The sequence below is a fragment of the Nerophis lumbriciformis genome, linkage group LG30 (assembly GCF_033978685.3).
Source record: "Nerophis lumbriciformis linkage group LG30, RoL_Nlum_v2.1, whole genome shotgun sequence".
Classification (NCBI taxonomy): domain Eukaryota; kingdom Metazoa; phylum Chordata; class Actinopteri; order Syngnathiformes; family Syngnathidae; genus Nerophis; species Nerophis lumbriciformis.
In genome coordinates this window covers 17,488,072-17,504,279 of record NC_084577.2, presented here as the reverse complement: position 1 = coordinate 17,504,279, position 16,208 = coordinate 17,488,072, and the positions used below count along the sequence as shown (strand labels likewise).

Genomic DNA, 16,208 nt, shown 5'->3' with positions numbered 1-16,208 from the left:
TGCAAAACAATTAACTTTTCTTTTGAGTGTCTAATTGCTCCGATTGTTACTGCAGGCGCAAACGGCTCAAATGGGTCAATAAAAGTCATTATCAGTTTTTTTTAGAAACAAATTAATTCACATAGTTTGCCAGATCCCCAGGCTATGCTGTTGTCATAGAATAATGAGCAGCAACAAATCTATGATACAGTCATTGTACAGAAATGTGTTTTGATTGTGAGCAGGATAAAAATATATAACTCACAAAATTCCTGGCGGAGATATATTTCATTCATTGGACAGCAACAGAATATTAGCACATGGACAGCTGCTTCTTTTCTTTTATTCATTTTTTGGAACACCGATCACTTTAAAAAGAGGACCACCTTTGTTTTTGTTGTTCAGACATAACTGGTTTCCTCGGTTAGCACTCAACTCTACTTCCTGCCCCCCGCACTCTTTTTTTCCCCGCCCAGGGCTTATCTGCAACACATACAGTACCGGTAGTTGAATCATCTTGCACCACAAAAATAGTAATATTGTGTTCAGGAATCAATTCTCTTGCCTCTTTTCTGGCTGTTTTGTAAGTGCTGGCTTACAGTAAGGGTGGGCGATACTGCCCATCCATTTCAATCTGATACTTTTTACTGAAAAATGGTCAGGATCATTAAATGCTTTGAGATTTAGCCTATTAATCTTTAATATAATCTTAATAAAACACAGGACAAAGATATATTAGTGAACCCTAATAATATAGGAATTAGGGCTGTCAATGTTATTGCCACGGCGATAAGAACAAGCGCAGGGCCCTTTTTACGGCATAGCAATGCTGGTGTTTCAGGTGGCTGATAAACTTTGATGTGTTAAAGATTTATGTTTTTTACCTCCTCGCGGAATCTTTCAAGGAATATTTAATACCCATGTCACATAAAATGTTTTTCTCCGAAACAGTGAAGAAGTCCAAACAGTCGACGCCATGTTTGTTTACAAAGAGCTCAGACAACAGGTTAAAAGCAATGCACGTAGAAGAAAAGGAGCACCTGGAAACCGGATGATATTAAAGTTTAGCTATAGAAAAGAGGAGGGATTCAAAAAGTTTATACTGCTTCCTATTACCCTTTTGAGATACAGTACAGGCCAAAAGTTTGGACACACCTTCTCATTCAATGGGTTTTCTTTATTTTCATGACTACCGTATTTTTCGGACTATAAATCGCAGTTTTTTTCATAGTTTGGCCGGGGGTGCGACTTATACTCAGGAGCGACTTATGTGTGAAATTATTAACACATTACCGTAAAATATCAAATAATATTATTTAGCTCATTCACGTAAGAGACTAGACGTATAAGATTTAATCGGATTTAGCGATTAGGAGTGACAGATTGTTTGGTAAACGTATAGCATGCTATATGTTATAGTTATTTGAATGACTCAAATGTCTATTCTTGGTGTTGGGTTTTATTAAATAAATTTCCCCCCAAAATGCGACTTTTTTTCTTCTTTATTATGCATTTTCGGCCGGTGCGACTTATACTCCGGAGCGACTTATACTCCGAAAAATACGGTATTTACATTGTAGATTGTCACTGAAGGCATCAAAACTATGAATGAACACATGTGGGGTTATGTACTTAACAAAAAAAGGTGAAATAACTGAAAACATGTTTTATATTCTAGTTTCTTCAAAACAGCAACCCTTTGCTCTGATTACTGCTTTGCACACTCTTGGCATTCTCTCGATGAGCTTCAAGCACATCCGTGAAGTGACGACCATTTCAGGTGACTACCTTTTGAAGCTCATCGAGAGATTGCCAAGAGTGTTTTCAGTTATTTTACCTTTTTTTTGTTAAGTACATAACTCCACATGTGTTCATTCATAGTTTTGATGCCTTCAGTGACAATCTACAATGAAAATAAAGAAAACACATTGAATGAGAAGGTGTGTCCAAACTTTTGGCCTGTACTGTATGTTTCATTTTCTTTTTCTTTTTCTTTTTATTAGCTATATTATATATATTATATTATAGTTATATTATATGTATTAGTTTATTAATGACTTCGGATTCTTAATCAAATCCAAAATCGATTTTTACAAAAAAAAATGTTTTTTTAAATCTTTCCTGTCCAGCCACTCAAGTCTGCTGTACAGACTTTACTTTAGAAAAATAAGTGTGTGATACTTCTCTAGTTGCCTTACTTGTGATTGACTTTATTAAATGTTTGGGTAGAATTTTGTTAAACAAAACCAGTTTTATTTCAGGTAATATAAAACTTTATCACAGCTGGTAATCTATTTTATGGAGGAATGTAGTTAATTATAGAACTGACTCCCAATGTTACTAAACGTACGGATTTTGAATCGAGAATCGTTTTGAATCGAGAATTAGATCTGAATGAAATCGTTACCCCCCAGAATCAAATTTAATTGTGCAGTGCCCAAAGATTCACAGCCCTACTAAATTTGTGTCTAGCTATATGTTTGTATATTATGTACAATAACTGACTATGACATATTCAATAAATATTTGATCATTCATCGACTTGCTCAGCCTCACCTACCTACAACACTAATCTCACCTCATTTCAGCGTTGTTTTCTTTATCAGCTATCGGACCTTTTTTTTTTTTTCGGTGTGACGTCGTAATTCCTCGTATCAATATTTATCGTGCACCTACAACAATATAAAACAATGTAACAATATCAACAAAATAGTACAATTATTCCCTTTTATTACATACAATTCTTGCAGGAAGTTAGTAGTAAGTAAATAAGCGATGAGAAGTAAAAGCTACAAATGGTTGTCATTCAAATCTTTTAAAGTCCTAAGTTTGTAAACAATATGTAAAAGTAACAATATCAACACAAACACAAAAAAACACATATTTCTGACAATTAAAATAGAATTGATATCATCACACTAGTATCGATCAGATACTAATACTACTTATATTCTATTGATACTTAGCGCAATTCTTTCACCCAAGCTCAGTGATCCTTAAACAGTGGTACTGTGCTCCAAATAATCACATATTGTAATATTCAAACACAGTGTTACTGTTCAAACTGTGTAATGTTTACAGTGGCCAGAATATTAAATACTATAAGGCACACTTAAAATCCTTTAATTTTCTCAAAACTCTACTGTGCGCCTTATAACCTAATGTACGGAATCATTTTGGTTGTGCTTACCGACCTTAAAGCTATTTTATTTGCTACATGGTGAAATGATAAGTGTGACCAGTATATGGCAGTCACACATAAGAGATACATGTAGACTGCACAATTACTCAAGTAGACAACACCAATATGTTGTATGTTCCATTGAAAATATAGAACATTACACACAGCGCTCAAAAATCTATCAAAAATGTTTTAGTACGACTTTGGTAAGCTATGAAGTAGCACCGTTTGAGTGATTGTACTGTGCTTCAACGTACAAGTATTATCATGGTGTGTATATAAGGTAAGACATATTATCTGCCGTTTTGTTTCGCAATTCTATGCAAAAGCAACTTTTCTTACCTTCTGGTACCTGCTGATCTGTATTTGGGATCTGCATAAGTCCTGAAAATTTGCGCACTTCCGCCATTGTAGTCCGTGCCAACACTGTAATCGATAAGCTTCTTCTTTTTCTCTATCTTCTTGTTATGTAACATTCATCCTCCGCTGTTGCCATTTCTAATATAAAGTAGTGTAAAGTTCTTACTTATATCTGTCAGTAAACTCGCCATGAAAGCGCTAAAACATACCGGTGTAGTGAGTTTACATTATTCACCCAAGGAACTTTAGTTATTAGAGAGTTCCGGTCAGACGGTTTTTCACGGGACACATTTCCGGTGTTGTTGTTGCACTAGTGAGCCACGGATGAGGAGATGCTGCTCCGTTATTGAATTAAGTAAAGTCTGAATGTCATTAAAACAGTTAGCTCCATCTTTTGACACTTCTTCCACCCCCGTCCTTGCACGCTACACCGCTACAACAAAGATGACGGGGAGAAAACGCTGCCGTATGTAAGCCACGTAAATAAGACCGCCCACAAAATGGCGCATCCTGAAGCGACTGTCAGAAAGTGGCTTGAAGATGATCAGTAAAACATAATTTATGCAACATTTTGACCAAATAACCACCATTACATGTTATGTAGACCACAAGGAAGTGTTTTACATTTAGAAAAAAATAATAGGACCCCTTTAATGCGCCCTATAATCCGGTGTGCCTTTTGTATGAAAATAGACCTGACTAGACCCACTCATCGGCGGTGCGCCCTATGGTCCGGAAAATACGGTACACTTGTTAAATAAAACCTCTGTCTTGTTTATAATTAATTTTCAGGCCTACTACGCTACTGTAATTTAATGTTTGTCATTATGGTGCTACTTGGAGAGCCAAGTGTATTCTGAGACGGTACCCAGTGAACAAAGTTTGAGAGCCACTGCCCAAGCTTACAGTGTTTGGTGTGGAAAGTTTGAGTGACAGTGTGCTAATTCTCCCTCATTAATGTGTTTTGAAACTTCCACAAGAGTGTTAACAAGGTCAGGGTCTCTTTTTATCTCATGTTAATCACACCACATGTGGTGGAAAATAAGCAGGGGAAATAGCTTTTAAAGTTCACCCCGCGTACACATGTGACAAATAAAAGAAATAGGAATGAACATCCTCATCCACAGTTTATTTGCTTGGGGACTTGGTTTGAGCGTTATTATCGCACGTCTGTTATTTGGTCTCTTCCCAGGTAGGCACTTTGTTTTTCTCCTGCTGGTATAAAGTCTGTTTTGTGAAAACATTTAAATCATTGAGTTGCAGACATTAGAAGCTGCTTCAGTGAAATCCTTAGAAAAAACAACTAAGAGAGCTAAAGCTTAAGAAGCAAAGGCACTATGATGTCTGCCAGCTATGCAAGCTTTGTCCTCCTTCACCTTCAACATTCTTACAGGAATATGTTTGTCCAAATGTGCTTAAATATTGATGAAAGGACACAGCATGATGGCAGCCAAGATGTGTTTTTTCATAGTTCTGTGTGTGATTTGTATTCCTTCCCTGGTGGGGACCACTACCAAATATTTGACAAACCCTGTGGGGTCAATTGGGCTCATCTGGGGCAAACACACTGCACCGCACTGCAGTGAACAGAAAACACTGTTTTGTCATACTTGGTGAAACTTTCTTTGAAAAAAACAAACACTTTTTGCCATTTTTTAAAAACCCTAGTGGCCACATCAAGCTGATTGATTGATTAATTGATTGAAACTTTTATTAGTAGATTGCACAGTACAGTACATATTCCGTACAATTGACCACGAAATGGTAACACCCAAATAAGTTTTTCAACTTGTTTAAGTCGGGGTCCACGTTAATCAATTCATGGTACAAATATATACTATCAGCATAATACAGTCATCACACAAGTTAATCATCAGAGTATATACATTGAATTATTTACATTATTTACAATCCGGGGGTTGGGGCGCGGGGGTTAGGTTTGGTTGATATCAGCACTTCAGTCATCAACAATTATATCATCTGAAAAATGGACATTGAAACAGTGTAGGTCTCACTTCATAGGATATGTTCAGCGAGCAGTGAACATAGTGAGCTCAGAAAGCATAAGAACAAGTAAATACATTAGATTATTTACATTTGATTATTTACAATCCGGGGAGGTGGGATGTGGTGGGGGGAGGGTGTTAGTCTTGGGTTGTAGTTGCCTGGAGGTGTTCTTTTAGAGCGGTTTTGAAGGAGGATAGAGATGCACTTTCTTTTACACCTGTTAGGAGTGCATTCCATGTTGATGTGGCATAGAAGGAGAATGAGTTAAGACCTTTGTTAGATTGGAATCTGGGTTTAACGTGGTTTGTGGAGCTCCCCCTGGTGTTGTGGTTATGGCGGTCATTTATGTTATGGAAGTAGTTTGACATGAACTTTGGTATCAGGGAGGTGTAGTGAATTTTATAGACTAGGCTCAGTGCAAGTTGTTTTACTCTGTCCTCCACCCTGAGCCAGCCCACTTTGGAGAAGTGGGTAGGAGTAGTGTGTGGATGTGAGTGTGAATGTTGTCTGTCTATCTGTGTTGGCCCTGCGATGAGGTGGCGACTTGTCCAGGGTGTACCCCGCCTTCCGCCCGATTGTAGCTGAGATAGGCTCCAGCGCCCCCCGCGACCCCGAAGGGAATAAGCGGTAGAAAATGGATGGATGGATGGATGGGTAGGAGTGAGGTGTGATCTGGGGTGGAGGTCTAGAAGTAACCTTACTAGCTTGTTCTGGGATGTTTGGAGTCTTGATTTGAGGGTTTTTGGGGTGCTAGAGGTGCTGCAGCACTCCTGATTTGTTTTACAATTACAGTAGTACATTATTGTTACAGTTGCTGTGAATCGCAAATTAAAGGGGTGATATCTTGATAATTTCTTCAAAATGATTTTGGATCCCACTCAGTGATAAATTACTTCATGAATATCAAGTTGTGTACTGAAGAAATCCGCACGATTCCGCAGCTTCTCCTGGACCACACCCATTGTGTTGTGACTTTGCAAGGGTTGATGGTCAGCCCCAGATTAAAAGATCCCCTGAGTCAGATGATAAGATTTGATTGTAAATCGATTATTTATACATCTATAATTATTATATTGTATGTTATTATTATAATATTTTATATTGCACTTATTAATACAGAATATTAAAAAAAAAACGTATTTTTCGGACTATAAGGCGCACTTAAAATCCTTTAATTTTCTCAAAACTCGACAGCGCGCCTTATAACCTAATGTACGGAATAATTTTGGTTGTGCTTACCGACCTCAAAGTTATTTTATTTGGTACATGGTGAAACGATAAGTGTGACCAGTAGATGTCAGTCACACATAAGAGATACGTATAGACTGCACTATGACTCAAGTAGACAACACCAAAATGTTATATGTTCCATTGAAAATATAGAACATTACACACAGCGCTCAAAAATCCATCAAAATGTTTTTGTACGACTTTGGTAAGCCATGATAATGGAATTATTTATAATATTTCTGCAAGGCTCCTCTTTTGCCTACTGATGTATGCAGTGTTGCGTAATTTCCAGTTTTTGGATCTTCGTATGCACAGCAAAGATATATACATATATATATATATATATATATATATATATATATATATATATATATATATACAGTTGTGATCAAAGGTTTACATACACTTGTAAAGAACATAATGTCATGGCTGTCTTAAATTTACAATACTTTCTACAACTCTTATTTTTTTGTGATAGAGTGATTGGAGCACATCCTTGTTGGTCACAAAAAACATTCATGAAATTTTGTTCTTTTATGAATTTATTATGGGTCTACTGAAAATGTGACCAAATCTGCTGGGTCAAAAGTATACATACACAATGTTAATATTTGGTTACATGTCCCTTGGCAAGTTTCACTGCAATAAGGCGCTTTTGGTAGCCATCCACAAGCTTCTGGCAAACTTCTGGTTGAATTTTTGACCACTCCTCTTGACAAAATGAGTGCAGTTCAGCTAAATGTGTTGGTTTTCTGACATGGACTTGTTTCTTCAGCATTGTCCACACGTTTAAGTCAGGACTTTGGGAAGGCCATTGTAAAACCTTAATTCTAGCCTGATTTAGCCATTCCTTTACCACTTTTGACTTGTGTTTGGGGTCATTGTCCTGTTTGAACACCCAACTCCGCCCAAGACCCAACCTCCGGGCTGATGATTTTAGGTTGTCCTGAAGAATTTGGAGGTAATGCTCCTTTTTCATTGTCTCATTTAAAGCACCGGTTTCATTGGTAGCCAAACAGGAGCAGAGCATAATACTACCACCACCATGCTTGACGGTATGCACGGTGTTCCTGGGATTAAAAGCCTCACCTTTTCTCCTCCAAACAAATTGCTGGATATTGTGGCCAAACAGCTAAACTTTTGTTTCATCTGACCACAGAACTTTCCTCCAGAAGGTCTTATCTTTGTCCATGTGATGTCAGATGAAACAAAAATTGAGCTGTTTGGCCACAATACCGAGTAATATGTTTGGAGGAGAAAAGATGAAGCTTTTAATCCTAGGAGCACCATGCCTACCGTCAAGCATGGTGGTGGTAATATTATGCTCTGGGCTTTTTTTTGCTGCCAATGGAACTGGCGCTTTAATTGGGACAATGAAAAAGGAGGATTACGAGGATTAAGAGTTGTACAAATTATTGTATATATATATATATATATATATATATATATATGTATGTATATATATATATATATATATATATATATATATATATATATATATATATACATACATTTTGACCAAAGAACCACAAGGAAGTGTTTTATATTTAGAAAAAAAAAAGACCCCTTTAATGCGCCCTATAATCCGGTGCGCCTTTTGTATGAAAAAAAACCTGACTAGACCCGCTCATCGGCAGTGAGCCTTATAATCCGGTGTGCCCAACGGTACATAACATACATTCAGTGTCCAAAAAAGCTTTTGTAATGAAGACACAAATTAACCTCCATGAGGTAGATTTAGTAGGTGAGTAACATCGGGGAGATTAATGATCTCTCTCTTGTTCTTTATTGTGTTTAGGGAACAACAGTCACATTTGCAATAATGCACTTTAAAGAACACACTAAATGAGCTGAAAAACTCAGTTTGATCATGTTTTTGTTCTGTCTCTTACCACCAATTCCCTTTCTGTGTCTCTATTTATTCCGCTTATTTCAGTTTTTCACAGACCCATGTTCCAGCAGTCCCTGTCTCCATGGAAACTGCAGCCTGCACAATGGAGAGGAGGAGGGGGAGCCGACTTACACCTGTGAATGCAGTGACGGTTTTGAGGGCCCTAAGTGTGATCAGATGCTACTGGACCTGGCTGACTGGGAGCCCGTGACACCGTCTGCCCCTGAACTGGCCACCCCCGTCGCTTCCACAACACCCGCTGCCACTCAACCGCCACAGCCATCCACCGAGCCCACCAGCACAACACCAGTGCCTCAGACCCTGCAGCCGTGGCAACCCAAAACTGGGCAACGGCTTCTGATGGTGCCATGGGAGGCAGACAGGGTCAGAAAACATGGTTTTTTTTGGTTGTTCTTGATGGCAGAACCGGCTAAACACAACATTATGTTTGTGTTTAGGTGACAGAGGGTCTGCACTGTGTGAGCCCAGAGCTGTGTGAGCTGACAGCAACTCTGACTTTATCTCTGGAGGTGCCAGAGGAAACGGCTGTAAAGTAAGCTATCACAGTCGCTTTTTGGCTTATTCTTATTTTCTCTGAGGAATGCTACATCAAAACATATTTTACTCATTGTGAGGGGTGTACCGATATAACTTTTTCACTTTTGATACAATATACAGTGGATCCTTGTTTCATTAACTTAATTTGGTTCTTGAACAGGGTTTGTAAATAGAAGAGATTGGATATTGATGCAAATATCTCCGTAAGAAAACATTTTAAACATGGGTTCTAACCTTAGTACCGGTAAAACTTTGTAGACTTTAAACACAATATTAAGTGATATACAGGACAGTATATCAAACATAACATAACAAGGTTCTGACGGATCAACTCTCTATTTAATAGCAAAGTCAAAACAACAACTATCTGAACTGTCCTCGTACAATGCCGCCATGCCGACACGCACACACACACACTGTCATTAGCCCTTTGGTGCACCTGTGGTGCACTCACAGGCATGCTAATTACCAAGATTAGTTTTAGACTGCAACAATTGTTCAAGTAAGGACAATTATTACATACAGTACAGGCCAAAAGTTTGGACACACCTTCTCCTCATTCAATGCATTTTCTTTATTTTCATGACTATTTACATTGTAGATTGTCACTGAAGGCATCAAAACTATGAATGAACACATGTGGAGTTATGTACTTAACAAAACAAGGTGAAATAACTGAAAACATGTATTATATTCTAGTTTCTTCAAAGTAGCCATCCTTTGCCCACTCTTGGCATTATCTCAATGAGCTTCAAGAGGTAGTCACCTGAAATGGTTTTCTTGGTTTGCTTGAAGCTCATCGAGAGAATGCCAAGAGTGTGCGAAAAATTAATCGGAGCAAAGGGTGGCTATTTTGAAGAAACTAGAATACAAAACATGTTTTCAGTTATTTCACCTTTTTTTGTTGAATACATAACTCCACATGTGTTCATTCATAGTTTTGATGCCTTCAGTGACAATCTACAATGTAAATAATCATGAAAATAAAGAAAATGCATTGAATGAGAAGGTGTGTTCAAAATTTTGGCCTGTACAGTATGTCAAGCTTGTGTACTAGTATGTGCTTAGCTGTTGTGTAGTTCCTAGTAGCCTTTAGACTGCCATGTTTACCTTTTGAAAATGTCTTCACTAAAATACAAATGTGCTTATAGGAGAACTTTTAGCTCTTAACTGGCTGTCCATTTTTGCACAAATAAACAAACTGCAGTACTGCTCGTATCGGAACATTTGTATCGGAGATTTTAGATGTTAGTCGATATAATCCGATTCTCGTTTTTTGGTCGATATCAATATCAGATCGGTACACCGCTACACATCACTATAGTCTTAACGTGGGCTATGCTCGTGTCTCTGCAAGTCAACATTTCTGAATGTAATGTAGGTTATGATGCCCCAAACAATAACATTTTGTACACTAATCAAGCCTCAGAACAACACACCGTGCCACCCCTAATGTCCGCAAGTAATAGAATAGTAGCACCTTCATTTTGTCTTCATGTCTGTTTTTACAAACATTTCATAGACATTGCAGTGGTGTGCTGTCCCTCCCACTGACCTATGGGACCAGAAACAATGTATTACTCATGCAGGAGTTGTACATCTTTTCAGCATACACGCTCGTAAAAAAGCGTTACAATATCTCTGTCGGAAAGGTCAATGAATTATGCAGAAGTAAGAGTCAAGGACAAGGTTCCATGTCCTTGATGTTGCCCTCCATTTCAAATGGTGAGTCAGTGATCATGGTTGGAGACAGGAGATGTGCAGTGAGAATTAATCAGCTCAGGCAGCATTGTTTGTGTACTAAGTTTTGTGAGTCGACTCCTTTGCTGGGCTGAATGCTAAACTACAGTACATCGTCACTCGCTGTACCACTATGACTGAATCCACTTTTTTATACAGTACAGATTTGCTCCTAAAGTCATCTCAATTACTTTTAAGACCCAAAACTATTTTATTTTAACAAGTAGTCCGTTTTACTGTGTAGTGTGTACCTGGCATGGAATCAATTAGATGCCTGTTTACAGTCACACTGCTATTGACCAGTCTATCATGTGTTTGCCAGCCAAATAGGCTCCATAAATGACAAAGAAATGGATGGAATAGTAATCGTATAAGAGATAAGAGAGCAATGCACATAGCAAAGCAGTAATAGTTTATAATGGTGTGCAATAATGTAGTGATTCTACTATCAATGGGAACATAGTTTATGATACTACAACTTTTTCCTGGAGGCAGGAGATACTAATTATCATCATTCATAAGCAGCTCAGAGATCGTTGCATCATGTTTAAAACCCTCTGCAATGTAAGCCAATGGCAACATAACAAATTGGTTAGTCGGTCCTAACTACCGGTAGTTTGCTCCCCAGACACAATTTAATGAATCGTAGTATTCTTATGCTGTGTTTCGGAAAACTGGGAAGTCAGGAAAGTTCAGAAAGTGCTTTGCACGTTGCTCCAGGTTGGACCACTAGGCCACGTGTGCTCTTAGTGGGGTCCGAGGGCCAAAGTTGGTCCACTGAGTTGTTTTGTTTAGACTACTGTAGGCGGCTTCTCAAATATAACAAATATAGTATTCATGCCGACCCCTTTTCAGCTCACATGAATTAATGATGTCCCGATCAACCTTTTTCGCGATCTGATTTCCTGCGCTTGCAATGTGATTTATCAGTCCTGAAACGGTTTTGAAGTTGCGGTTTCGTGTCTACATTTAGCACGTCTTGAAGGTGTGTGCAAACAGGCACAGTTACGCACAAACGGCTGTGGCAGGGTCAGAAAGAGGCGATCGCCGCAATGACGGACGATGGAGAAAGATCTTTGGATGAGCTTGTGTCGACAATCGTGATATTTCTGTCAAAAAAATATATATATTAAAATTATCATCTGTCCAGCAAGTAAACTTTTGAGCTGATGAATCACTTAAGGGCTGATTTGGAGACAGGAGTGTGAGTTTTTTTTATTAATAGCGTTTCTTTTTTCATATAGGAGAGGTTAAAAAGTGTTAAAACAACGGTTGTGCGGTCTCCAGGTGCGTGCTAAATATAGTTCTGTTGTCTAGATCAGTGATTTTCAACCTTTTTTGAGCCGCGGCCCACTTTTTACATTTACAAAATCCTGCGGCACACCACCAACCAAAATGACACTCTAACACAGTATATAATACATATAGTTAATAATCCATCCATCCATCCATTTTCTACCGCTTATTCCCTTCGGGGTCGCGGTGGGCGCTGGAGCCTATCTCAGCTACAATCGGGCGGAAGGCGGGGTACACCCTGGACAAGTCGCCACCTCATCGCAGGGCCAACACAGACAGACGACATTCACACTCACATTCACACACTAGGGCCAATTTAGTGTTGCCAATCAACCTATCCCCAGGTGCATGTCTTTGGAGGTAGTTAATAATATAGTTTGTAAATGTATATATACTCACCTAGTGTGAAACCTGGGCCTGTTTCGATGAACACAAAATGGGCGTATTGCCTCAAGCTCACCGTCTTGTCTTTTTTTATTTTGTCGACCACTCATACTAGGGCCTTCATCTGGGTCAGAATTTTGGCCAGGACCCTGTTCGGCATTTGCATTTTCCCTTCTCAAAAACTTCTCCATCACTGTCACTTGCTCGCCTCCTCTTGCGATCCCAAACTGTCACGCGTCGAGCAGCGCTAACTCGATTGTCTTTACAGGTATTTATCGCCCTACGTCCGTGTACCACTCCGTACCTCGGCGTTTTAAAAAGTCGTAAATTGTACTTTTTGAAACCGATACCGATAATTTCCGATATCACATTTTAAAGCATTTATCGGCCGTTAATATCGGCAGTTCGATATTATCGGACATCTCTAATTGTGAACTATCGGCAAAATTCCAGAAAAAGTGCAGTCCCCTTTAAAGGGGAACATTATCACAATTTCAGAATGGTTAAAACCATTAAAAATCAGTTCCCAGTGGCTTATTATATTTTTCGAAGTTTTTTTCAAAATTTTACCCATCATGCAATATCCCTAAAAAAAGCCTGATTTTAACCATCGTTATAAACACCCGTCCATTTTCCTGTGACGTCACATAGTGAAGCCAACACAAACAAACATGGCGGAAAGAATAGCAAGCTATAGCGACATTAGCTCGGATTCAGACTCGGATTTCAGCGGCTTAAGCGATTCAACAGATTACGAATGTATTGAAACAGATGGTTGTAGTGTGGAGGCAGGTAGCGAAAACGAAATTGAAGAAGAAACTGAAGCTATTGAGCCATATCGGTTTGAACCGTATGCAAGCGAAACCGACAAAAACGACACGACAGCCAGCGACACAGGAGAAAGCGAGGACGAATTCGGCGATTGCCTTCTAACCAACGATTGGTATGTGTTTGTTTGGCATTAAAGGAAACTAACAACTATGAACTAGGTTTACAGCATATGAAATACATTTGGCAACAACATGCACTTTGAGAGTGCAGACAGCCCAATTTTCATCAATTAATATATTCTGTAGACATACCCTCATCCGCGCTCTTTTCCTAAAAGCTGATCTGTCCAGTTTTGGAGTTGATGTCAGCAGGCCAGGGAAGCTAGGGTCGATAGGGGGTTTAGCTCGCTCGTCTGCGGGAACAAACTGCCGCCATTGCTTGCTGTGCTACCGAGGTCCTTTGTCCCTGAATTGCTCACACACTCCGGCAGATTCAATGGGGGTCTGGCGGCAGATTTCTTTGACTTTATTGTTGGAAATGCATCTGCTTTGAGTGTTGCAGGATATCCACACTTTCTTGCCATCTCTGTCGTAGCATAGCTTTCGTCGGTAAAGTGTGCGGAACAAACGTCCAATTTCTTGCCACTTTCGCATCTTTGGGCCACTGGTGCAACTTGAATCCGTCCCTGTTCGTGTTGTTACACCCTGCGACAACACACCGACGAGGCATGATGTCTCCAAGGTACAGAAAACAGTCGAAAAAACGGAAAATAACAGAGCTGTTTGAGAAAATGGCGGATTGCTTCCCGTTGTGACGTCATCGCTCCGAGAGCGAATATTAGAAAGGCGTTTAATTCGCCAAAATTCACCCATTTAGAGTTCGGAAATCGGTTAAAAAAATATATGGTCTTTTTTCTGCAAAATCAAGGTATATATTGACGCTTACATAGGTCTGGTGATAATGTTCCCCTTTAAGTCTAAGTAGGTCACCTGCAACATGTCCACTCATACCACACACGATTGTTTCGTTTGCAGTTTAGAGTACACTCGTATAGTAGCTCATGGCATATAGCTTGAATCAAATGCTAGCTCGTACTACCACTAACCATCCATCTATTTCCTATGTCACTCATCCTCATTAAAGTCACATATTTGCTAGAGTCTATCCCAGCTGACTTTGAGTGAGAGGTGGCTTCCACCCTGGACCAGTCACCAGTCAATACAGGACACAAACGTGACACATTCACAACTATGGTTGTTTAGAGTCTACAATTAGCCGAACATGCATGTTTTCGGGATGTGTGAGGTAGTTGTGGCGAACATGCAAACTCCACACAGAAATTCTCCCATTTCAGATCTAAACCACAGGTCCATCATTCGACTGGCATACACAATAGTCCAGGATATGACTCACCCACTACACCAATACATCATCCCACTACCATCAGGGTGCAGGTGCATTACTATCAAATTCCGGGCCTTATCCCTGCAGCTATAGCCGCCCTAAACTGCAGGCCCGGCCGACCTGTCTGACAAGCCTGTAAATGTGTTGGTCATGTATGATGTCTTTTTGTTATTTTTGTTAGTGATGTGTAATATCTATTGTTTAAATGTAATGCAGTGAAAATGAATTTCCCCAAAGGGGACCAATAAATCTAAATCAAAAATCAAAAAATCTCCTGACTGTGAGGCACACATGCTAACCATTATCCGACTATACTAAGCTCTCACTGACACCTCACTGCTCCAACAGGTTGTTGGTGAATGCCACTGGAGCTCCTGTGCTGTGGCGTGTGAATGAAGAAGGTTTCCTGCGATCTTCCGTTTCAAATGGCTCCAAAATGTGGTTCCTGCAGGCCTCCAATGGGCTGGTGGTGCCTGACCATGCGTTACCTCTGGGACAAAACTACTTCATCAGTAAGATGCTGTTAATTTTCCCTGAACCTAAAACTGACTTCTGTTTACACACCCTGACATATGTGGACCATTTCGTTATCGTAACTCCCTCAACAGAACTCTAAATATGATGAACACACATTGAAATAGGACTGCAACCCTTAGTTCGATTAGAAAAAAGCTTTGATTTATATTCTGTTGTTTCGATTAATCGTTTGATAAGTGTAGCTCAGTGGTTCTTAACCTTGTTGGAGGTACTGAACCCCACCAGTTTCATATGCGCATTCACAGAACCCTTCTTTAGTGAAAAATAGAATGTTGTGTTTTTTCAAATTCAAGACAAAGTTATATGTTTTTGGTAACACTTTAGTATGGGGAACATATTCTAAGTAACAAAGACTTAATTTAGTGTTTTTTGGACACTAGGGGAACATATTCTAAGTAACAAAGACTTAATTTAGAGTTATTTTGTTAGGGTTAGGGCCAGGGTTATAGGGTTAGGGTTATAATAAGGCCATGCCGAATAAGGCATTAATAAGTACTTAATGATGACTAGTTAAGAGCCAATATGTTACTAATTTGCATGTTAATAAGCAACTAATTAATGGTGAATATGTTCCCCATACTAAAGTGTTACCATGTTTTTTTACTGGTGCACAAAATGAACCGTGCATGAACATCACCTTGTTCAAACAACAAAACCAACACAGTGCATAAACTCACAACAAATTACACACCTGCAAATCAGTCTGACTTCTGCTGTTGCCGTATCCGTAATACGCCGATAGGGAGAAGTTTTTATTTACACGATGAGTCGGGTGTGTCTTGACCTCCGCCGAACCCCTGAGGCCGACTCACGGAGAAGTTTTTATTTACACAATGAGTCGGGTGGGTTTGACCTCCGCCGAACCCCTGA

At 39.3% G+C, this 16,208-nt stretch overlaps 1 protein-coding gene across 1 annotated transcript in view; it reads left to right on the top strand.

Moving 5' to 3' along the window:
* Positions 1–16,208, top strand: part of dner (delta/notch-like EGF repeat containing) — a 114,986-nt gene that overhangs the window by 47,054 nt on the left and 51,724 nt on the right. Inside the window, exons 2-4 of the mRNA XM_061925682.1 lie at positions 8,694–9,032; positions 9,107–9,201; positions 15,150–15,313. Of these exons, the coding sequence (XP_061781666.1) occupies positions 8,694–9,032; positions 9,107–9,201; positions 15,150–15,313 (598 nt within the window). The remainder of the gene's footprint in view (positions 1–8,693; positions 9,033–9,106; positions 9,202–15,149; positions 15,314–16,208) is intronic.